At 48.7% G+C, this 16,891-nt stretch overlaps 2 protein-coding genes across 4 annotated transcripts in view; one reads left to right on the plus strand and one right to left on the minus strand.

Annotated features, from left to right (window-relative positions):
• BCDIN3D (BCDIN3 domain containing RNA methyltransferase) overlaps positions 1-13,362 on the minus strand; it is a 243,403-nt gene extending 230,041 nt beyond the window's left edge. The window contains exons 1-2 of one of the 2 annotated variants that reach the window (XR_014556505.1): positions 13,214-13,362; positions 10,040-11,179 (exon numbers count right to left, since the gene is read on the minus strand). Coding sequence is in view for 1 of the 2 variants with exons in the window: in XM_083704346.1 (XP_083560472.1) it covers positions 10,317-11,108 (792 nt within the window). In the remaining variant the exon portion in view is untranslated. Of the gene's footprint in view, positions 1-10,039; positions 11,180-13,096; positions 13,179-13,213 lie in introns of those variants that run through there. The other variant, XM_083704346.1, reaches the window with a different exon arrangement.
• Positions 13,363-13,411: 49 nt separating this feature from the next.
• LOC310827813 (adiponectin receptor protein 1) overlaps positions 13,412-16,891 on the plus strand; it is a 38,043-nt gene continuing 34,563 nt past the window's right edge. The window contains exon 1 of one of the 2 annotated variants that reach the window (XR_014556499.1): positions 13,412-13,593. The gene's annotated coding sequence lies outside the window, so the exon portion shown is untranslated. The remainder of the gene's footprint in view (positions 13,594-16,891) is intronic. The other variant, XM_083704292.1, reaches the window with a different exon arrangement.

Genomic DNA, 16,891 nt, shown 5'->3' on the forward strand with positions numbered 1-16,891 from the left:
CGCCCAAAAGCTGAGCGGCCCCAAAAGACATGTGCTCCAGGTGAGGCTCGAACTCACAACCTCGGCATCGCTCTGCTCTAGTACTGCTGTATAAGTACCGCGCGCTAACCGATTGCGCCACTGGAGCCCTGACATCAACTCCTCCCGAAACGCTTTATCAAGGGCTCAGCCTCGGCTACGCGCCACCGGGGCGCCAACGCTGCCGCCGCTCTTATTTCCCTCATTTTTAAAAGACATTCCCGACTCTTTTCCCTCCTTCGCCCCCGAACTCCAGCCCAGCGGAGGCGGAGGAGGAGGGAAAAGGGAATCTCGCTCCGTCCCGCTTTATCGTTCCGCCTCCCTTCAGCCTCTCGCCGGCTGCTCTGAGGGGCGCCATTGGTGGGCCCGTTTCCCTCAGGCACCCGACGAGGAGAAGCAGCAGCGCGGGCGGGAAACACGGCCGAGGGAAAAGGGAGTCTCGCTCCGTCCCGCTTTATCGTTCCCCCTTCCTTCTGAGGGGCGGCTGCTCTGAGGGGCGCCATTGGTGGGCCCGTTTCCCTCAGGCGCCCGCCGAGGAGAAGGAGAAGCGCGGGTGGGAAACCCGGCCGAGGGAGAAGGGAAAAGGGAATCTCGCTCCGTCCCGTTTTAACGTTCCCCCTTCCTTCAGCCTCTCGCCGGCTGCTCTGAGGGGCGCCATTGGTGGGCTCGTTTCCCTCAGCCGAGGGAGGAAACCCGGCCGAGGGAGAAGGAACGAGGGGAAAGGGAATATCGCTCCGTCCCGCTTTATTGTTCCGCCTTCCTTCAGCCTCTCGCCGGCTGCTCTGAGGGGCGCCATTGATGGGCCCGTTTCCCTCAGACGCCCGCTGAGGAGAAGAAGAAGCGCGGGCGGGAAACCCGGCCGAGGGAGAAGGAACGAGGGAAAAGGGAATATCGCTCCTTCCCGTTTTAACGTTCCCCCTTCCTTCAGCCTCTCGCCGGCTGCTCTGAGGGGCGCCATTGGTGGGCTCGTTTCCCTCAGGCGAGGGAGGAAACCCGGCCGAGGGAGAAGGAACGCGGCGGCGGCGGCGCCTCTGAGGCGACGCGTTGCCGGGAGTCTGAGGGGGGCCCTCGGGGGCCGCCGACCGGGCGCTTCCCGGAGGAAGGCCCGAAGCGGCGGAGGATGAAGGCCGGCCCGCGAAAAGGCTCGAGGGGCGTGGAGAAAGGGGGCTGCGTGTGTCCCGTCCCTCCCCACGTCGCACAATATGCACAAAACACACAATAAACACAACACACGGGCGGGCGTGTGTGTTTGGAGAGCCCCTCGCGGTCGCCTCGGTGTGAGGGGACGGAGGAGGCCGCGGCGCCGCGCACCGTCGCTTGGCCCTTTATCATATTATAAAATAATCTTTATTAAGAGTTTAAAGATTACAAAAAAAGAAGAGTTAAACAAAACAATACAATACCGACAAACAAAAACACTACATATACACAAAACAAAACAAAACAAAACAAAAGCAATTAAAAACACATCCAATATTTCCATATCTTATCTTTCATTTACTTGTTTCCACGACCTCCTCACACCCCTTTTTTGAATTCCAGTTCAATTAACTGTTTCAGCAAATCCTTTCCATCTTCCTCAGTTTTCTGTCCTATAATTTATCTTAACACATTCTAGCCTTATTCATGAAAGACAGAGTTGTTCCGCCTGGCCTTTGGCTTGGAGCCAATCTGATTCCCTCCCTCTCTTTTTTTTCCCTTTCTTTTCCTTCTCCTGCGATGAGGCTACATTTTAATATTTTAATGTCCCATTATTTTAATGTATTTTATTTTTGTTTTTAAGTTGTAATCATTCATCTTGTTTTTATTATTGCTTGTAAGCTGCTCTGAGCCCGGCCTTGGCTGGGGAGGGCGGGGTATAAATAAAAAAATATTATTATATTATTATTATTATTTTCCCCTTTAATCCATTAACAATCTATTTGTACTTAATTCTTTGTAACATTTCTGCTAAAGCCATATAGCTTCATTCCAGCATCCTTCTAACATTCATTGATTTTACAGTATTTCTGTAAATAATCTTTAATTTTTTTCCAGTCTTCTTCCACCGACTCTTCTCCCTGGTCTCGGATTCTGCCAGTCGTTTCTGCCAGTTCCATGTAGTCCATCACCTTCATCTGCCATTCTTCCAGAGTGGGTAAATCTTGTGTCTTCCAATACTTTGCGATGAGTATTCTTGCTGCTGTTGTGGCATACAAATAGTTCTGTCCTTCTTTGGCACCAATTGGCCGACCATGCCCAGGAGAAAGGCCTCTGGTTTCTTCAGGAAGGTATATTTAAATACCTTTTTCATTTCATTATAAATCGTCTCCCAGAATCAGGGGCGCCGACTTATAAAAAATATTGGGGGGGCGGGGGCCCATACCGACTTATAAAAAATATTGGGGGGGCCCAAGACCTCCAAACCGCTGCTGCTGGGGGAACGAAAGGGGCGGGGGCGAGCCCCGGGCTGCCCCGACCTTAAGTGAACCTGTGAGGGCCCGCCCTTTGCGGCAGCCGATTGGCTGCCGCCGTGGGCGGTGAATATTAATGAGCTAGGGGGAATCCCCGCTTCTCGCGGGGCCGCGAGATTGTTGATGGGTCGAGAGCCCGCAACCCCACCCCCTCTCTAGATCGGGAGTGGCTTTGTTTTAACTCATTACTGAATGTATTTTAAAAGGTAACTATCGTCAAACAAGGAAAATAAAAAATACCAACATAATTTTGTGATTTTACAAAGCATAATATAACTAATAATTTTCTTAAATTATTGGGGGGGCAGAGCCCACCCAAATGAATTTTTGAGGGGGCTTGGGCCCCCTCAGGCCCCATGGAGTCGGCGCCTATGCCCAGAATGTCTTAATCCTTGGGCATGTCCACCAAAGGTCGCATGTCCTCCCTCGCTCGTAGCGGTTTCCCGCCACCAGGGCCGGATTTACCTATTGACGAGGACCTGCTCGTCAACCGTAATAATCAGTCTCACGCAGAGATGGGTTGAAGAAATCTGGCTGCTCTAAGAGCTGCTGCAGCCCAACATTTATTGTGTGTAGTCAAAAAGATACAAAATACAAGGAATGCAACTTTTCCTCAGCCAGCAGATAAGGACAATGCCATGCCATCACACCAGGCCACATAGTCGATCAGGCTATGCTACGCGGGCCAATCATTGGGACAGCATGAGCTGTCCACGCGCTGTTCATGCTCCAAGGATGCTTTCTGCTACGAAATCACCCTGCAATAATAAACTTTCGCCCATGCTCTTATGTATAAACAACCATTTTGCCACAACCTATAAGCTAAACAAGCTATAGCTTAGGGCCCCACTCTCTTGGGGGCCCCCCAAAAAATTAAAGGAACAAAAAACTGGGTGTACATTTCCAAAATAGAAGATAATAAAACCTAACAAAAAGCGTTGTGTGTTGTGTAGGCCCCTATGATGTAAGTCATAGGCCCTGCTTGCCAGCCTGCTCCCTTAAAAAGATCACTGGTTTGCTCCTTTCTATATATAAGGTGCCTACATTCTTCATCTGCAAATGGCTTTAGATACCTATTAGGTCCATAAATTACTATATAGCATATATTCAACACAAAAAACAGCGACAATTTGTTGTTGACAAAGGACAGCTGGAAATAGAAAGGGCCCCATTACCTTCAGGAGCTGAGGGCCACATCAAACCTAAATCTGGCCCTGACCACCACCGTTAAGGTTCCCAGAATTAGTAGTAGTAATAATAATCTGTGCTTTTTTCTAAAAAAAAATGTTTAGGGGTACTTCATTTTCTACTCCTTGAAATATTGCCCTTCAATGAGGCCAAACTTAGGTTCACAAAATGTTTAGGGGTATGCGTACCCCAGCATCTGTCCCCCCTAGAAAAAAGCACTAAGAATAATTATGATGATGATGATCATAATAATAAGAATAATATGCTGCCCTCTCATCATACAATCTAAAAGATGCACCGCAGGAAGGGAAAATGGGAAGGAGACAGCAAGAATGAGATTTTTTTAAAACAAAAATTATTATTACTAAATTTCTCGACCACCCTTCACCTGAAGAACACAAGGCGGTTTACAGTGAAGGAAGGTGAGGACAGGTGACCCCACCTAGGCCCGAAGTCACCCCCCGCCAAAGCAGGCTCAAAGCTTCTCAAAGCTTTTCAAAATCATTTTCTCAGCAGCTAAGCATCAGAAACATTCCCCTCTGCTATAACAAAAGGTAGAGAACAGTCAATTGTTTCTCAGGCCTTTCTCATGCCTTCTGGCCTTGCTAAAGAACCACATTGCAACCTACCGTATTTTTCGTCCCATAGGACGCACCTAGTTTTTTGGGGGGGAAATAAAGGAATTTTTCCCCCTTTATTTCCCCCCCAAAACCAGGTCGGAGAAACCAAACCAGGTCAAGGAACAGCGGGATGGCGGCGCTGCACCTCCTTGCTGTCCCCCGAGCTTGTGGGGCTGGCCGATGTCTGTCCGGCGGGCGGGGCGCTCTGCTTCAGGGCGCCCCTCGCGCCGGGCAGCAGGCTGCTATCCGCAGCGTAGGGTGCCATGCGGGAACTCCTCCTGCAGGGCTCCCCACGCTGCGGATGTCTGTCCGGCGAGCGGGGCGCTCTGCTTCTGGGCGCCCTTCGCGCCGGGCGGCAGGCTGCTATCCGCAGCGTAGGGTGCCATGCGGGGAACTCCCGCAGGGCTGCCTAGGCTGTGGATGTGTTCCCGAAGCGCCGGGCGCGCTGCTTTCAGCGTGCCCGGCGCTCTGGGAAGCAGGCTGCTATCCACAGCCTAGACAGCCCTGCGGGAACTCCCGCAGGGCTGCTTAGGCTGCGGATGTGTTCCTGAAGCCTGGAGAGCGAGAGAGCCCCTCTCGCTCTCCAAGCTTCAGCGAAAGCCTGCATTCGCCCCATAGGACGCACCCAGATTTCCCCTTTATTTTTGGAGGGGAAAAAGTGCGTCCTATAGGGCGAAAAATACGGTACTTTCTGTCCGGGAGCCATGCCAGAACAAGAGATTGAAACATAACTGAACACTCTGAAACCCCTTTCCTGGGAAGGGTCCCAAGAGTCCACAATTGTCCCAAGACAGCTTTCTGTACATCCTCAGGAACCTCAGCATGGGGCAGGACTCCTGAGGGAGGAGAAAGGGGGAGGGCACTGGAAAGGGGTATATATGCTTGTGCACATGACTGTGAACTCGTGCATGCTTTTTGTGACTTACCACACTTGCTCCTTCTACCAGTTCATGGATGGTAGAAATAAAAGCCTTTTCTCCAAAACTATTCCTTGAGTGTCTGTTGACTCCCACTTCCCTTTCCCAGGCGCAATATTTTTCCCACCCGAGGGCAAAGCCTCATAAGGCTACAACAGTATAAAAACTACCAAAAAAAGACATACCGTAATAGCAACAAACACAAATAAAAAATTGGGCATGGGGCTTAGTTGTTGGGGTTTTTTGGGGGGGGGCTCTTCAGGCTCCTCAAAGTGTTTTACAAATGTATCATTATAATTAACAACAACAATGATGCAACGCTGCTGCTCTTGGGTTTACAATCCATAGGACGTTAACAGAAAAAGGGAAATGGGATGCGAGAGAAGAATGAGAAAAATAAACTCCCCACTTCTTTCACTTTATCCTACTGGGCCTTTGCTTTTTGGGGGGTTCACAGATCCCATTGAAAGCTATGGGATCCCCTCCACAAAATATGCATAAAATTTATTGTGCACTCTATTTTATTTTGCACTCTAGAGCCCTGCAAGTTAAGAACACCCTCTGGGTTGAAACTGGAGGAGCGAAAAGGAGATGGATTCTGCAGGCTGGGGCTGGTGGAATGCTATTATTTTATCATCATCTACCTAACAAGAGAGCAACCTTAAAAGTAAAAAGGGGAAAAAATTAAATCCACAAGGGGGCAGTAGTAGCCCAATAAAAATATTACAAGCACTGACGTCCCCTAAAATTCTGCAATAGGCACGGCATTAAATAGAATTGTGGAGGGGCTCAGAGAGAACGAAACCTAGGGCCGTGCTGAAGTTGCTGCCCAAATTTGCAATTTATAATAATATTGAGCCAGTAGAGAGGAACAGTTTTGCAGACCTAATTGGATTAGCCTCTCTGGGTGCAAGACAGTCATAAGTTGCAACAGGGAAGGGAAGCAAAAAATGGATATTCATGTATTTTCTTTTTCGGGGGGGGGGGGATAAAACCAAGTGCTTTATTTAACTATAAAAGCGTTTCTGTACCACCCTCTCAAAATACCACGGTCGTGTACAGCAATATTAAAAGCAGTACAGAGCGAACATTAAAATGATGGGCTACTGAAGAAAACTTTGTTTCCCAAGGCTTTTGTTTCTACCAGCTTGACCTATCAACCTCATTCCCCTCACTTTTCTTACTTTCTGTCATCTGCAGAGGTCTTGTCCCTTTGTGATCAAAGATGGAACACACAGGTCCACTTTTACCTGTCCTTTGCCTACTGCATATGGACACAAATACCTGAAGTGTTCAAAGGTGTGTCTCCAGCATGTGTCAATTATTATTATTATTATTATTATTATTATTATTATTATTATTATTATTAATTTATACCCCGCCCATCTGGCTAGGTTTCCCAAGCCACTCTGGGCAGCTTCCAACAAAACACTAAAATATAATTACCTATTAAACATTAAAAGCTTCCCTAAACAGGGCTGCCTTCAGGTGTCTTCTAAAACAGTGTTTCCCAACCGGTGTTCCGCGGCACACTAGTGTGCCGCGAGAAGTTGCCGGGTGTGCCGTGGGAGGGAGGCGGGCGAGTCGGGCTGCTTTAGCCCCGTGCGTGCTCTCCCAGCTGGAGAGGTGACGCGCGCCTATGGAGGCTCCTGCCATAGGCGCGCGTCACCTCTCGAGCTGGGAGAGCACGCACGGGGCTAAAGCAGCCCCCCGCGACCCTCTCCCCGCTGGAGAGGTGGCGCGCGCCTATGGCAGGAGCCTCCATAGGCGCGCGTCACCTCTCCAGCTGGGAGAGCACGCACGGGGCTAAAGCAGCCCCCCGCGACCCTCTCCCCGCTGGAGAGGTGACGCGCGCCTATGGCAGGAGCCTCCATAGGCGCGCGTCACCTCTCCAGCTGGGAGAGCACGCACGGGGCTAAAGCAGCCCCCCGCGACCCTCTCCCCGCTGGAGAGGTGACGCGCGCCTATGGCAGGAGCCTCCATAGGCGCGCGTCACCTCTCCAGCTGGGAGAGCACGCACGGGGCTAAAGCAGCCCCCCGCGACCCTCTCCCCGCTGGAGAGGTGACGCGCGCCTATGGCAGGAGCCTCCATAGGCGCGCGTCACCTCTCCAGCTGGGAGAGCACGCACGGGGCTAAAGCGCGACCGTCTCCCGGCTGGAGACGCGGGGCTGGGGCGGGGGAAGCCCGAGCTTCCCCCTCCCCCAGAACGGGACCCAGAGCTCTGGGAGCTTGCGGGGCTGGGGGAGGAGGAAGCCCTCCGCCAGCCTCCAAACCATGTCGGGAGACAGCGGGTGGGCGCGCTACGCCTCTCCCGCTGTCTCCCGAGTTTGCGGGGCTGGCGACGGGGAGGAGCAGGCTTCTCCCCCCGCCAGCCTTCTAACCAAGTCGGGGGACAGCGGGATGGCGGCGTTCCTTCGGAGGACGCCCCGTGCTCCGCGCTGGTGTTGGCCAGCCTTGTGCACCCAGGGGATCTCCCCCCAGGAGCGCAAGGCTTGCGGGCGGCGCAGAGCACGGGGCGCCCTTCAGAGGAGCCCCGTGCTCCGCGCTCGTGTTGGCAAGCCTTGCGCACCCGGGGGGGGGGGCGCGTGGGGCGCCCTGAAACAGAGGGTTCCCCATGCTGCGGACTGTAGCCTGCCGCCCGATGCGCGGGGCGCCCTGAAGCAGAGCGCCCCTCGCGCCAGGCAGACATGGGCCAGCCCCACAAGCTCGGGGGACAGCGGGGAGGCGCAGCACCGCCATCCTACTGTTCCCCGACCTGGTTTGGGGGGGGGGGAAATAAAGGAAAAAAATTTTTCCTTTATTTCCCCCCCCCCCAAAAAAAGTAGGTGCGTCCTATGGGACGGAGCGTCCTAAAAATACGGTACTTACTATTTCATAATAAAGTAATTATAAAATACCGGTACTTTCTTTGTGTTTATTTGATGCCTATTAAAGAGAGTTACTTTATATATAGTCAATATAGGCACAGAGTTAATTTTTTAAACATTTTCTAATGGTGGTGTGCCTCGAGATTTTTTTCATGAAACAAGTGTGCCTTTGCCCAAAAAAGGTTGGGAAACACTGTTCTAAAAGTTTGGTAGTTATTTTTCTCTTTGACATCTGGTGGGAGGGCGTTCCACAGGGCGGGCGCCACCACCGAGAAGGCCCTCTGCCTGGTTCTGCGCATGCACAAACTCCGAAACCCGGAAGTAACCCATTCTGCTACTTCCGGGTTCAGCGCAGAAAACGCACAACCTGAAGCATCTGTAACCCAAGGTATGACTGTAATAGAAATAGCTTGTGGAGGAGTACAGTGCAACTTAAAGTGGGAAAGGAGAAGGGGGGAAGAAATGATAGGAGATGAGTAAAAAGACTGCCGGGGGCATGTACAGTGGTACCTCGGGTTACATTTGCATCAGGTTACATATGCTTTGGGTTACAGACTCCGCTAACCCAGAAATAGTACCTCGGGTTAAGAACTTTACTTCAGGATGAGAACAGAAATTGCACAGTGGCAGCAGAAGACCCCATTAGCTAAAGTGATACCTCAGGTTAAGAACAGTTTCAGCTTAAGAACATTCCTCCGGAACGAATTAAGTACTTAACCCGAGGTACCACTGTATGTGCGTGCAGAACATATAAGATCAAACCTAGAATCTCTCAGCTTAGAATCTCTCCATCAATTTGGCCTAAAATGGGGAGCCCTTCATCGGCCGAGGAATGCGGGATATAAATAAAAAATATATATTATTATTATGATACTGCCAGAAGCAAAATCTGTACTTAGGGTTTCATAGCTCAGCTTTTTTCAAGCTGTATCCTTGCCACAAGGAAACCATTGTTGTATCTGAAAATTTTCTAGTGTGAGTTTAGATACCCAATGATGAAAATGACGTCGCTAATTGCCACCTGATTAGGATGGGCTCTGCGTCCACCGATCACTATTTTGTTACTGGCTTTATCCTTGCACTGCCATTTCGCGACTGGTGGGCGTCCATAATTTTCATACCTCTCCAGTGGGCTCTGGGGGTCGATGGTTTGAGAACCCCTCCTCTGTACCCCACTTTCTTTTTTTGAATAATTTTTATTAAGAATTTCAGCATAACCATTTATCAAATACATATCATCCTCATCCCCCCCCAATTTTCCCTCCCCGCTCCCCAAGAAAAAAACCACCTAGACTTCCCTCCGCTCCTTTTTTCTGGTTTTTCAGCACATGTTATTCTCTGCATATTATAAAATTGTAAAGATCCTTAAATTATCTGCCTATACGTTACCAATAATAAATTTGTGTTTGTTTATTCAAAACAATAGTGAAATTTTAAAAAGGGAAATGATATACAATGAATTGATGAAAATGTTCCAATTAACATTTGTAAAAAAAACCTGAAGCATTTTTGTTAGGGATTGTAGGAAAAGACCTGCCAAGGAAACTGAAGAATATATTCGTGTATGTGACAGAGGATGGCCAGGGCAGATTTGAGGGTAAACCATATACAGCACGGGTCTGCCCTTGTGGCTCGTTGGAAGTTGAAACTGCTTCACATGTACTATTAGAATTGGAATACCATAGTTTAAAACTACTGCTAGAGGTCAAGAATCCCAAGACTACATTAAATGTAGCTAAATTCTGTGTGTCTGCAATCAATCGCAGGAAGCAAGTGGCATCCCATAATGACCAAACCCCTAAATGTTAATTACAGGGGGCACACTAATAATTAATTTTAATTCTTTATTTTTAAATCTTTGTTATATTCATATTGTCCCTTCTATTTCTGATATTTTATTTTTTTAATGATCTACGATATTGTGTGCGTTGACGCTGGTCTGTGACCGTATTAATAAATTAATTCATTCATTCACAAGGATGGAAGAACGAAGAAATCTCGACAAAAGAACTGTAGCAAGGGAAACTGATGGACTATGCAGAACTGGCGAAATTGACGCACAGTCTACGTGATAAGGACAACTGTGACTTTAAAGAAGAATGGGAACCTTTTACAAAGTAGTTAAAGAAACAACAAAATGAATTGGACTCCTCTCTACCGCACTTTCAGTGCAGTCACAGAACTGTAGCTAACAATTAAGTCTTTCCCAGAACACTCCCCTCTTATTCTCTTCAGCCAGATGCCGTCCTCGGTCACACCAGATCCTTAGCCTCTTTTGATTTAAATAGCAATAGGCTTCTGTCCCAACTCGTGCTCCCAAAGCAAGACACCAGTTCCATGCCACAGTCGGTGGTCAAGATCTGGGTTATCCTTTCAGCCACGTCCCCGTTGATGGTGAGGGTTCGGAAGTGGTCAAAGTCGTGCCTGCCCAGTTTCCGCAGGCGCCGGGCAGCTGACCGGTAGCATTTCCACGGCTGGGGTTCGAGGAGCAAGTAGGTGCTTTTAGACGCAAGATAAGACAAGAACGTCACCAGGCCACGGTCTCCATGATTGAGGTGGATCCACATGGTCACGGACATACAGAAGGCAATGTCAAACTTGGAGTGGCCAAAGTTGCCCAGGTAGGAGCTCAGCACCGTCTCCCTTGCGTCGGGGTCCATGATGTCGAGGACGGCGTAGGAAACAGAGGCAGGGAAGGGGTTCTGTTGTCTGGCTCTTTCGATCAGCCCAGCGTCAATGTCGCAGCAGAGAAGGCGAAGTTCATTCAGGTGCTCCTGGCAGGCTTCAGTCTCCTGAAGCCCCAGGAGGTGCCTGTATAGCGCGACACTGAGCTCCCCCGAATTGCACCCCACATCCAGCCCCAAAAGGGGCTTTGCACATGGGTTAGGGAACAGCTGGCTCAGCAACGCGCTGGGCAAGAGCTGGATGCGTCCCTCTGGTGGGTGGAAGCGAGAGTAATCGGGGAAGTTGCCGTATGGCGCTGCTCCGCCCGGGAGCTGGGCATCCCCAAGCACTTTACAGTATTCACTCGTGGGCACCGCCATCTTGAGACGGACGAGGCCTAACACCCAATCTTCTGCATGTTTCACAAAGAGCAAAAACTGGTTGCGCAGACCTGGAACAAAAGGTGTGAATACCATATGAAAGGACTGGAACACTTTTGCTTTATTCGTGGGATTTGCTGTCCTGCTGTATTTAGGAAATTTCATTATGTCTACTCAGTTTATTTTACCTAGCTCAGTATATGTCTGGCATCAGCATCATCATCAATTTATACCCCACCCATCCCAGCCACTCCGGGCGCCTTCCAACAAAATACTAAAATACAATAATTCATCAGATATTAAAAGCTTCCCAAACAGGGCTGCCTTCAGATGTCTTCTAAAACTCTGGTAGTTGTTTTTCTCTTTGACATCTGGTGGGAGGGCGTTCCACAGGGCGGGTGCCACTACCAAGAAGGCCCTCTGCCTGGTTCCCTGTAACTTGGCTTCTCACAGCGAGAGAACCGCCAGAAGGCCCTTGGTGCTGGACCTCATACCTTTCAACATTTCTCTGATGAAAATAGGGACGTCCTATTCAATAATAATAATAATAAACCTTTCAAGCCCTAAACAGCCTTGGCCCAGTATACCTGAAGGAGCGTCTCCACCCCATCATTCAGCCCAGACACTGAGGTCCAGCGCCGAGGGCCTTCTGGCGGATCGCTTCCTGCGAGAAGTGAGGTTGCAGGGAACCAGGCAGAGGGCCTTCTTGGGGGTGGTGCCTGCCCTGTGGAATGCCCTCCCACTAGATGTCAATGAAATAAACAACTCTCTGGCTTTTAGAAGACATCTGAAGGCAGCCCTGTTTAGGGAAGTTGTTAATGTTTAATGTTCTATTGTACTTTTAATTCAGTTTGGAGCCACCCAGAGTGGCTGGGGAAACCTAGCCAGATGGTTGGGGTACAAATAATAAATTATTAATTATTATTATTATTGTTGTTGTTGTTGTTGTTGTTGTTGTTGTTGTTATCTTGCTCATTCTTCATGAACACCAGAAAAGCCTGCTAGATTAGGCCAGTGGCCCATCTAGTCCAACATCCTGGAAGTTAGATTAACCTCAGCCAGAGCAGGGCCTTATCAGTGATGGCCCCGGCCTGGTGGAACGCTCTGTCTCATGAGACCAGGGCCCTGCAGGATCTGATTTCTTTCCACAGGGCCTGTAAGACAGAGTTGTTCCACCTGGCCTTTGGCTTGGAGCCAATTTGATTCCCTCCTCCTCTTTCTCTTTTCTTTTTCCTTTCTCCTCCTGTGATGAGGCTGCATTTTAATATTTTTATGTTTCAATATTTTAATGTATTTTAATCTTGTTTTTAAGTTGTATTCATTCTACTTGTTTTTCATTCTACTTGTTTGTATTCATTCTACTTGTTTTTATACCCTGCCAGATGGGCAGGGTATAGATAATAAATTATTATTATTATTATTATTAACATCTGATTGGGTTGCCCCAGCCATTCTGGGTGGCTCCCAACATATATAAAATCTTAATAAAACCTTAAACGGTTTAAAAAACTTCCCTATACAGGGCTGCCTTCCGGTGTCTTGCGGCCTTTCTCCACCTGTGGGTCCCCAGATGCTGTTGAACTACAACTCTCATCACCAGCAAGGCCAGAGCTCAGGGATGAAGGGAGTTGTAGTCCAACAACATCTAGGGACCCACAGGTGGAGAACCACTGTAAGGTTCTGTAGTTACTTATCTCATTTCATTCTAATCGCACTTTCTCTTATCTCATTTCATTCTAATCGCACTTTCTCTTATCTCTTTCATTCTAATTGCACTGTCTTAGTCCTGCGATCGTAATCATTTCAAACTGCTTTCAGTATTGCGTTTGACTCTTGTGACCCACCCAGTGAAAAACCCTTAGCGTGCACCCAGAGTGCAATAACAATGCCAACAGTTGCCCGTTTGCTGAGTAACTTTGCACGAAACAACCAACCCAACAACAACAACAACAAGGACTGAATCCCAGCCCTGTTCCCTTCGCTCCTACCTGCCTGGGATGTGCGAAGCGACGCAGGCGCTTCTGACCCACAACTGCCCCCTTCCTCCCTTTCACCCAGCTACCAAAACCTCCCCCCCCCCGCCCCCAGCAACGTCTGAAACGAACCAGGACGCGTGTACTTCTCCAAAGCCAGAGTCTACCCGAAGTTCAGTATCCCTCTTCACATTTCCCCCCTCCCCTGTTTTGCTTTTCGTAAGTCTATAGTTCGCCGGAGGGTCACGTGCTCCACGTCCCGGAAGCACGTCCAGCGTTCCCTTTTTCCCCCCCTCCCCTTCATCCGGAAGTGAGGGAGGAAAGCACGTGACGCTCGCTCTCCCTACCGGAAGCGGGCCCCTCTGAGCTGAGGGCTACTTCCGGCGCCGCTGCGGCCGCTCTTCCTCTTCTTCTTCTTCTTGCAGCGAGCGAGGGAGGGAGGCGAGTCTCCTCAGGCGGCTGGCCGGGCCTCTTCCGCCTCCTCCGCGGGATGTAGCTGCAACGGTCGTCCGGTAAGCGAGAGGTGGGCGGGGGGGGGGGAAGCCGGGCGGGGGGGGGAGAGGCCTCGGAGAAGCGGCCGGCTTCTGAGAGAAAGAGCCATATACTATCCATAGCCCAGGATACGTAGCAGTATATGCAGCTATGTCCGAAGGGAGCAGCTGGCCTGAGTGCGGGGTCCTGTCAGCAACAGGTAGGCAGCCTCCGAGGGCTGTTGGAGACAGGCTTCCCAAGGGCAGTGTTCGGCGGAGAAGGCTTATTCCAGTTTTATTATGTATGCTATTATATATATTAATATATATATATATATACACACGCACACATATATACATATATACACACACACACATATACACACACACACACACACACACACACACACACACACACATATACACACACACACACACACACACAGTGGTACCTCGGGTTACATACGCTGCAGGTTACAGAGACTTCAGGTTACAGGCTCCGCTAACCCAGAAATAGTGCCTTGGGATAAGAACAGAAATCGTGCTCCGGCGATGCGGCAGCATCAGGAGGCCCCATTAGCTAAAGTGGTGCTTCAGGTTAAGAACAGTTTCAGGTTAACAACAGACCTCCTCCAGAACGAAATAAGTACTTGACCCGAGGTACCACTGAATATGATATTATTTATATGTGTATACACACACACACACATATATATAAATAATAATAATAATAATAATAATAATTTTATTTATATCCCGCCCTCCCCAGCCGAAGCCGGGCTACAGTGTGTGTGTGTGTGTGTGTGTGTGTGTATACACACACACAGAGTAGTTTTTTCCTGGGGGTACACAGGAGTACACAATACCTCTAAGCATTTTGTGAATCTTTGTGCTTTTGTGTATTTCCCCCGATTTGAACTATAAAATGGTTGTTTTCTTGAGACAAAATGAGAATACCCCTGAACAGTTGTTTGGAAAAAAAGCACTGTGTACACACACACACAGATGATGCAATATCTGGGGGCATGACATTGGCTACCCCTGCTTCAGCCAAAATTAATTTGTAAGTTTAGATCGTTACTATTACTTTAATTCATTTCCCAGTTCCGTTAGTGATGACACTACTAGGGTTGCCATAGTTCAAAATGTATGTGAACTACCCTAAGACCTCCAGGTATAGGGCGGTATATAAATAAATTCAATAAATAAACACACACACACACACACACACACACACACACACATATATATCTTCATGCAACACATAATGGATCCTGGTCACCAGGCACAAAGCAAGATGCAGTCACGGTGTGTACGAGGCAGGAAATATTAGCGGCCAATAAAGGAGTGCGTGAGGAGCTCCTGGGCTCCTCCGGGTGACAGCTAATGAAATAAATAGCAAAACGAGCCAGCTTCAAAAGTATCTCTTGTTTCTGAAGGGATACTTTTCTCTGTGGTTTTTTTATTATTATTTTAAGTACTCTATTTTAAGAGCATGCTTGTTTTCTGCCGCTCCAGAGGGTAGGACTCGAACTAATGGCTTCAAGTCGTAAGAAAGGAGATTCTAACTAAACATTCAGGAAAAACTTTCTGATAGTAAGAGCTGTTTGGCAGTGGAACGGACTCTTGTGGACACTCCTTCCTTGGAGGTTTTTAAACAGAGGTTGGGTGGTCATCTATCATGGATGCTTTAGCTGAGGTTCCTGCATTGCAGGGGGTTGGACTAAATGACCTTTGGGGTCCCTACCAACTCTAAGATTTTATGATTCTATCAGTCAAGTTGTTGTTTTATGTTGATAAACTGCCCTGTGATCTTCAGACGCAGAGTGGTATATAAATTTAAAATTATTATCATTATTATTACTGCCCCATAGACAGCAGCCTCTCTTCTCTCACCTACGAAGAACATTGCTCTTTGGTCACTCTCACAGTCCACAGATGCCCATATTTCCTTGTCTTTTGCTTCCTGTCTAGGTTTAATCCTGGGGATAAAGAGCTTATAGTGGCAGAAACTGCTCCAGCCAGGAGTGGCTTGGCATGTTTCTGACCTGCTGAGGGTGGTGGTGGTGGGGTATTGTGATCCCAACTGCTTTCTGTATTCTTGCAAACTCCTATTAATTACCAAAGGGAATGATTTGATTCCAAGTTTAAATGCCCTCCAGTAACTCCACCCCCCCCCCCACATCTTATCTACAGTCTACAGGCCAGGCTCTTCTTTCCTTCTTAAGTTCTTAGGCAGTGCTAGAGGAAAAGAGGACTTGACAGTTCTTCCTTTTGCTGCTGGCTACTCTTGCCTTCCAGTGGCTTTGCAAGACATAATCCAGCAAGCTGTGTTACCAGTTGTTTTCTTTCGCAATAGAGGCTGTTTTCTTTAAAGCTCTTCTGCGGAAAAGGAACCAGCTATTAGCTGTGCTCTAATAGCGTTTCCTGAAGCTATTGCTGGAGAAGAGAATGTTTTTCCTTAAAAGAGGCATGCAGGGTTATTCGGGGTCAGGATTTGGCAATCTCACTTGCCCCTCTCACGGCAGGATCTCAAATTCTCCTCGGGAGGAGCAGGGATAGCCCCGATCCCAAACAGAAGTGGAAGCCTGCTATTTGTTTGAGCTTCTTGGGTGCAGGCCGTGAGCCAAAGCTAACTCCTGGTTCCAGACTGGAGGCAAATGGAGCAAACGGCTTTACTTGTCTTTGGTGATCAAGGCTGTTGTTCAGCGGCAAAGTGCAGAAGGTTGCAAGTTCAATCCCCAGCAGTCCTGGAGAGCTGTGACCAGTCAGTGTAAGCCAGAGGTAGGCAACATGGTGCCCTCCAAGCGTTGCTGGACTACAACTCCCATCATTCCTGACCGTTAGCTGTGCTGAGTGGGGCTGATAGGAGTTGTAGTCCAACAACACTGGGAGGGCACCAAGTTGGATCCCCTTGGTGTAGGTTGGTCGAATGGCTGGCAGAGAATGAGTCCGTTTACTACGTTGGATCTCAAACTGTCCTGCAAAGGGAGAGTGAGCCCCACACACCTTGCAAGTTTCTGTTCATCTTCAGGGTTGCAACCTTTCAGGGACTGTATGCCAGTGATCTCAGTAAACTAATATTTTTGTTTAGCAAAGAGAAAGTCTCTAAGAATGCTCCGGTGATCAAAAGAAGTTGCATTAAGATGGTCCATGCTGGCTCTAAGGTTAGATTTTTTAATGAAGAACAAACACACTTGAAGATTACCTTGCGTTCCATTATAGCCTTTTCCATTGTAATGCACAGCCACGGGTGAACCTGCTTGTGTGTCTTCTACAATTGTTCACACACTGAGACTCAACTGGCCTGGCCGGTGTGTGTCCTAAAATAGGTAAAGGT

Source organism: Podarcis gaigeae (assembly GCF_964106915.1).
Source record: "Podarcis gaigeae genome assembly, chromosome: 12".
Classification (NCBI taxonomy): Eukaryota; Metazoa; Chordata; class Lepidosauria; order Squamata; family Lacertidae; genus Podarcis; species Podarcis gaigeae.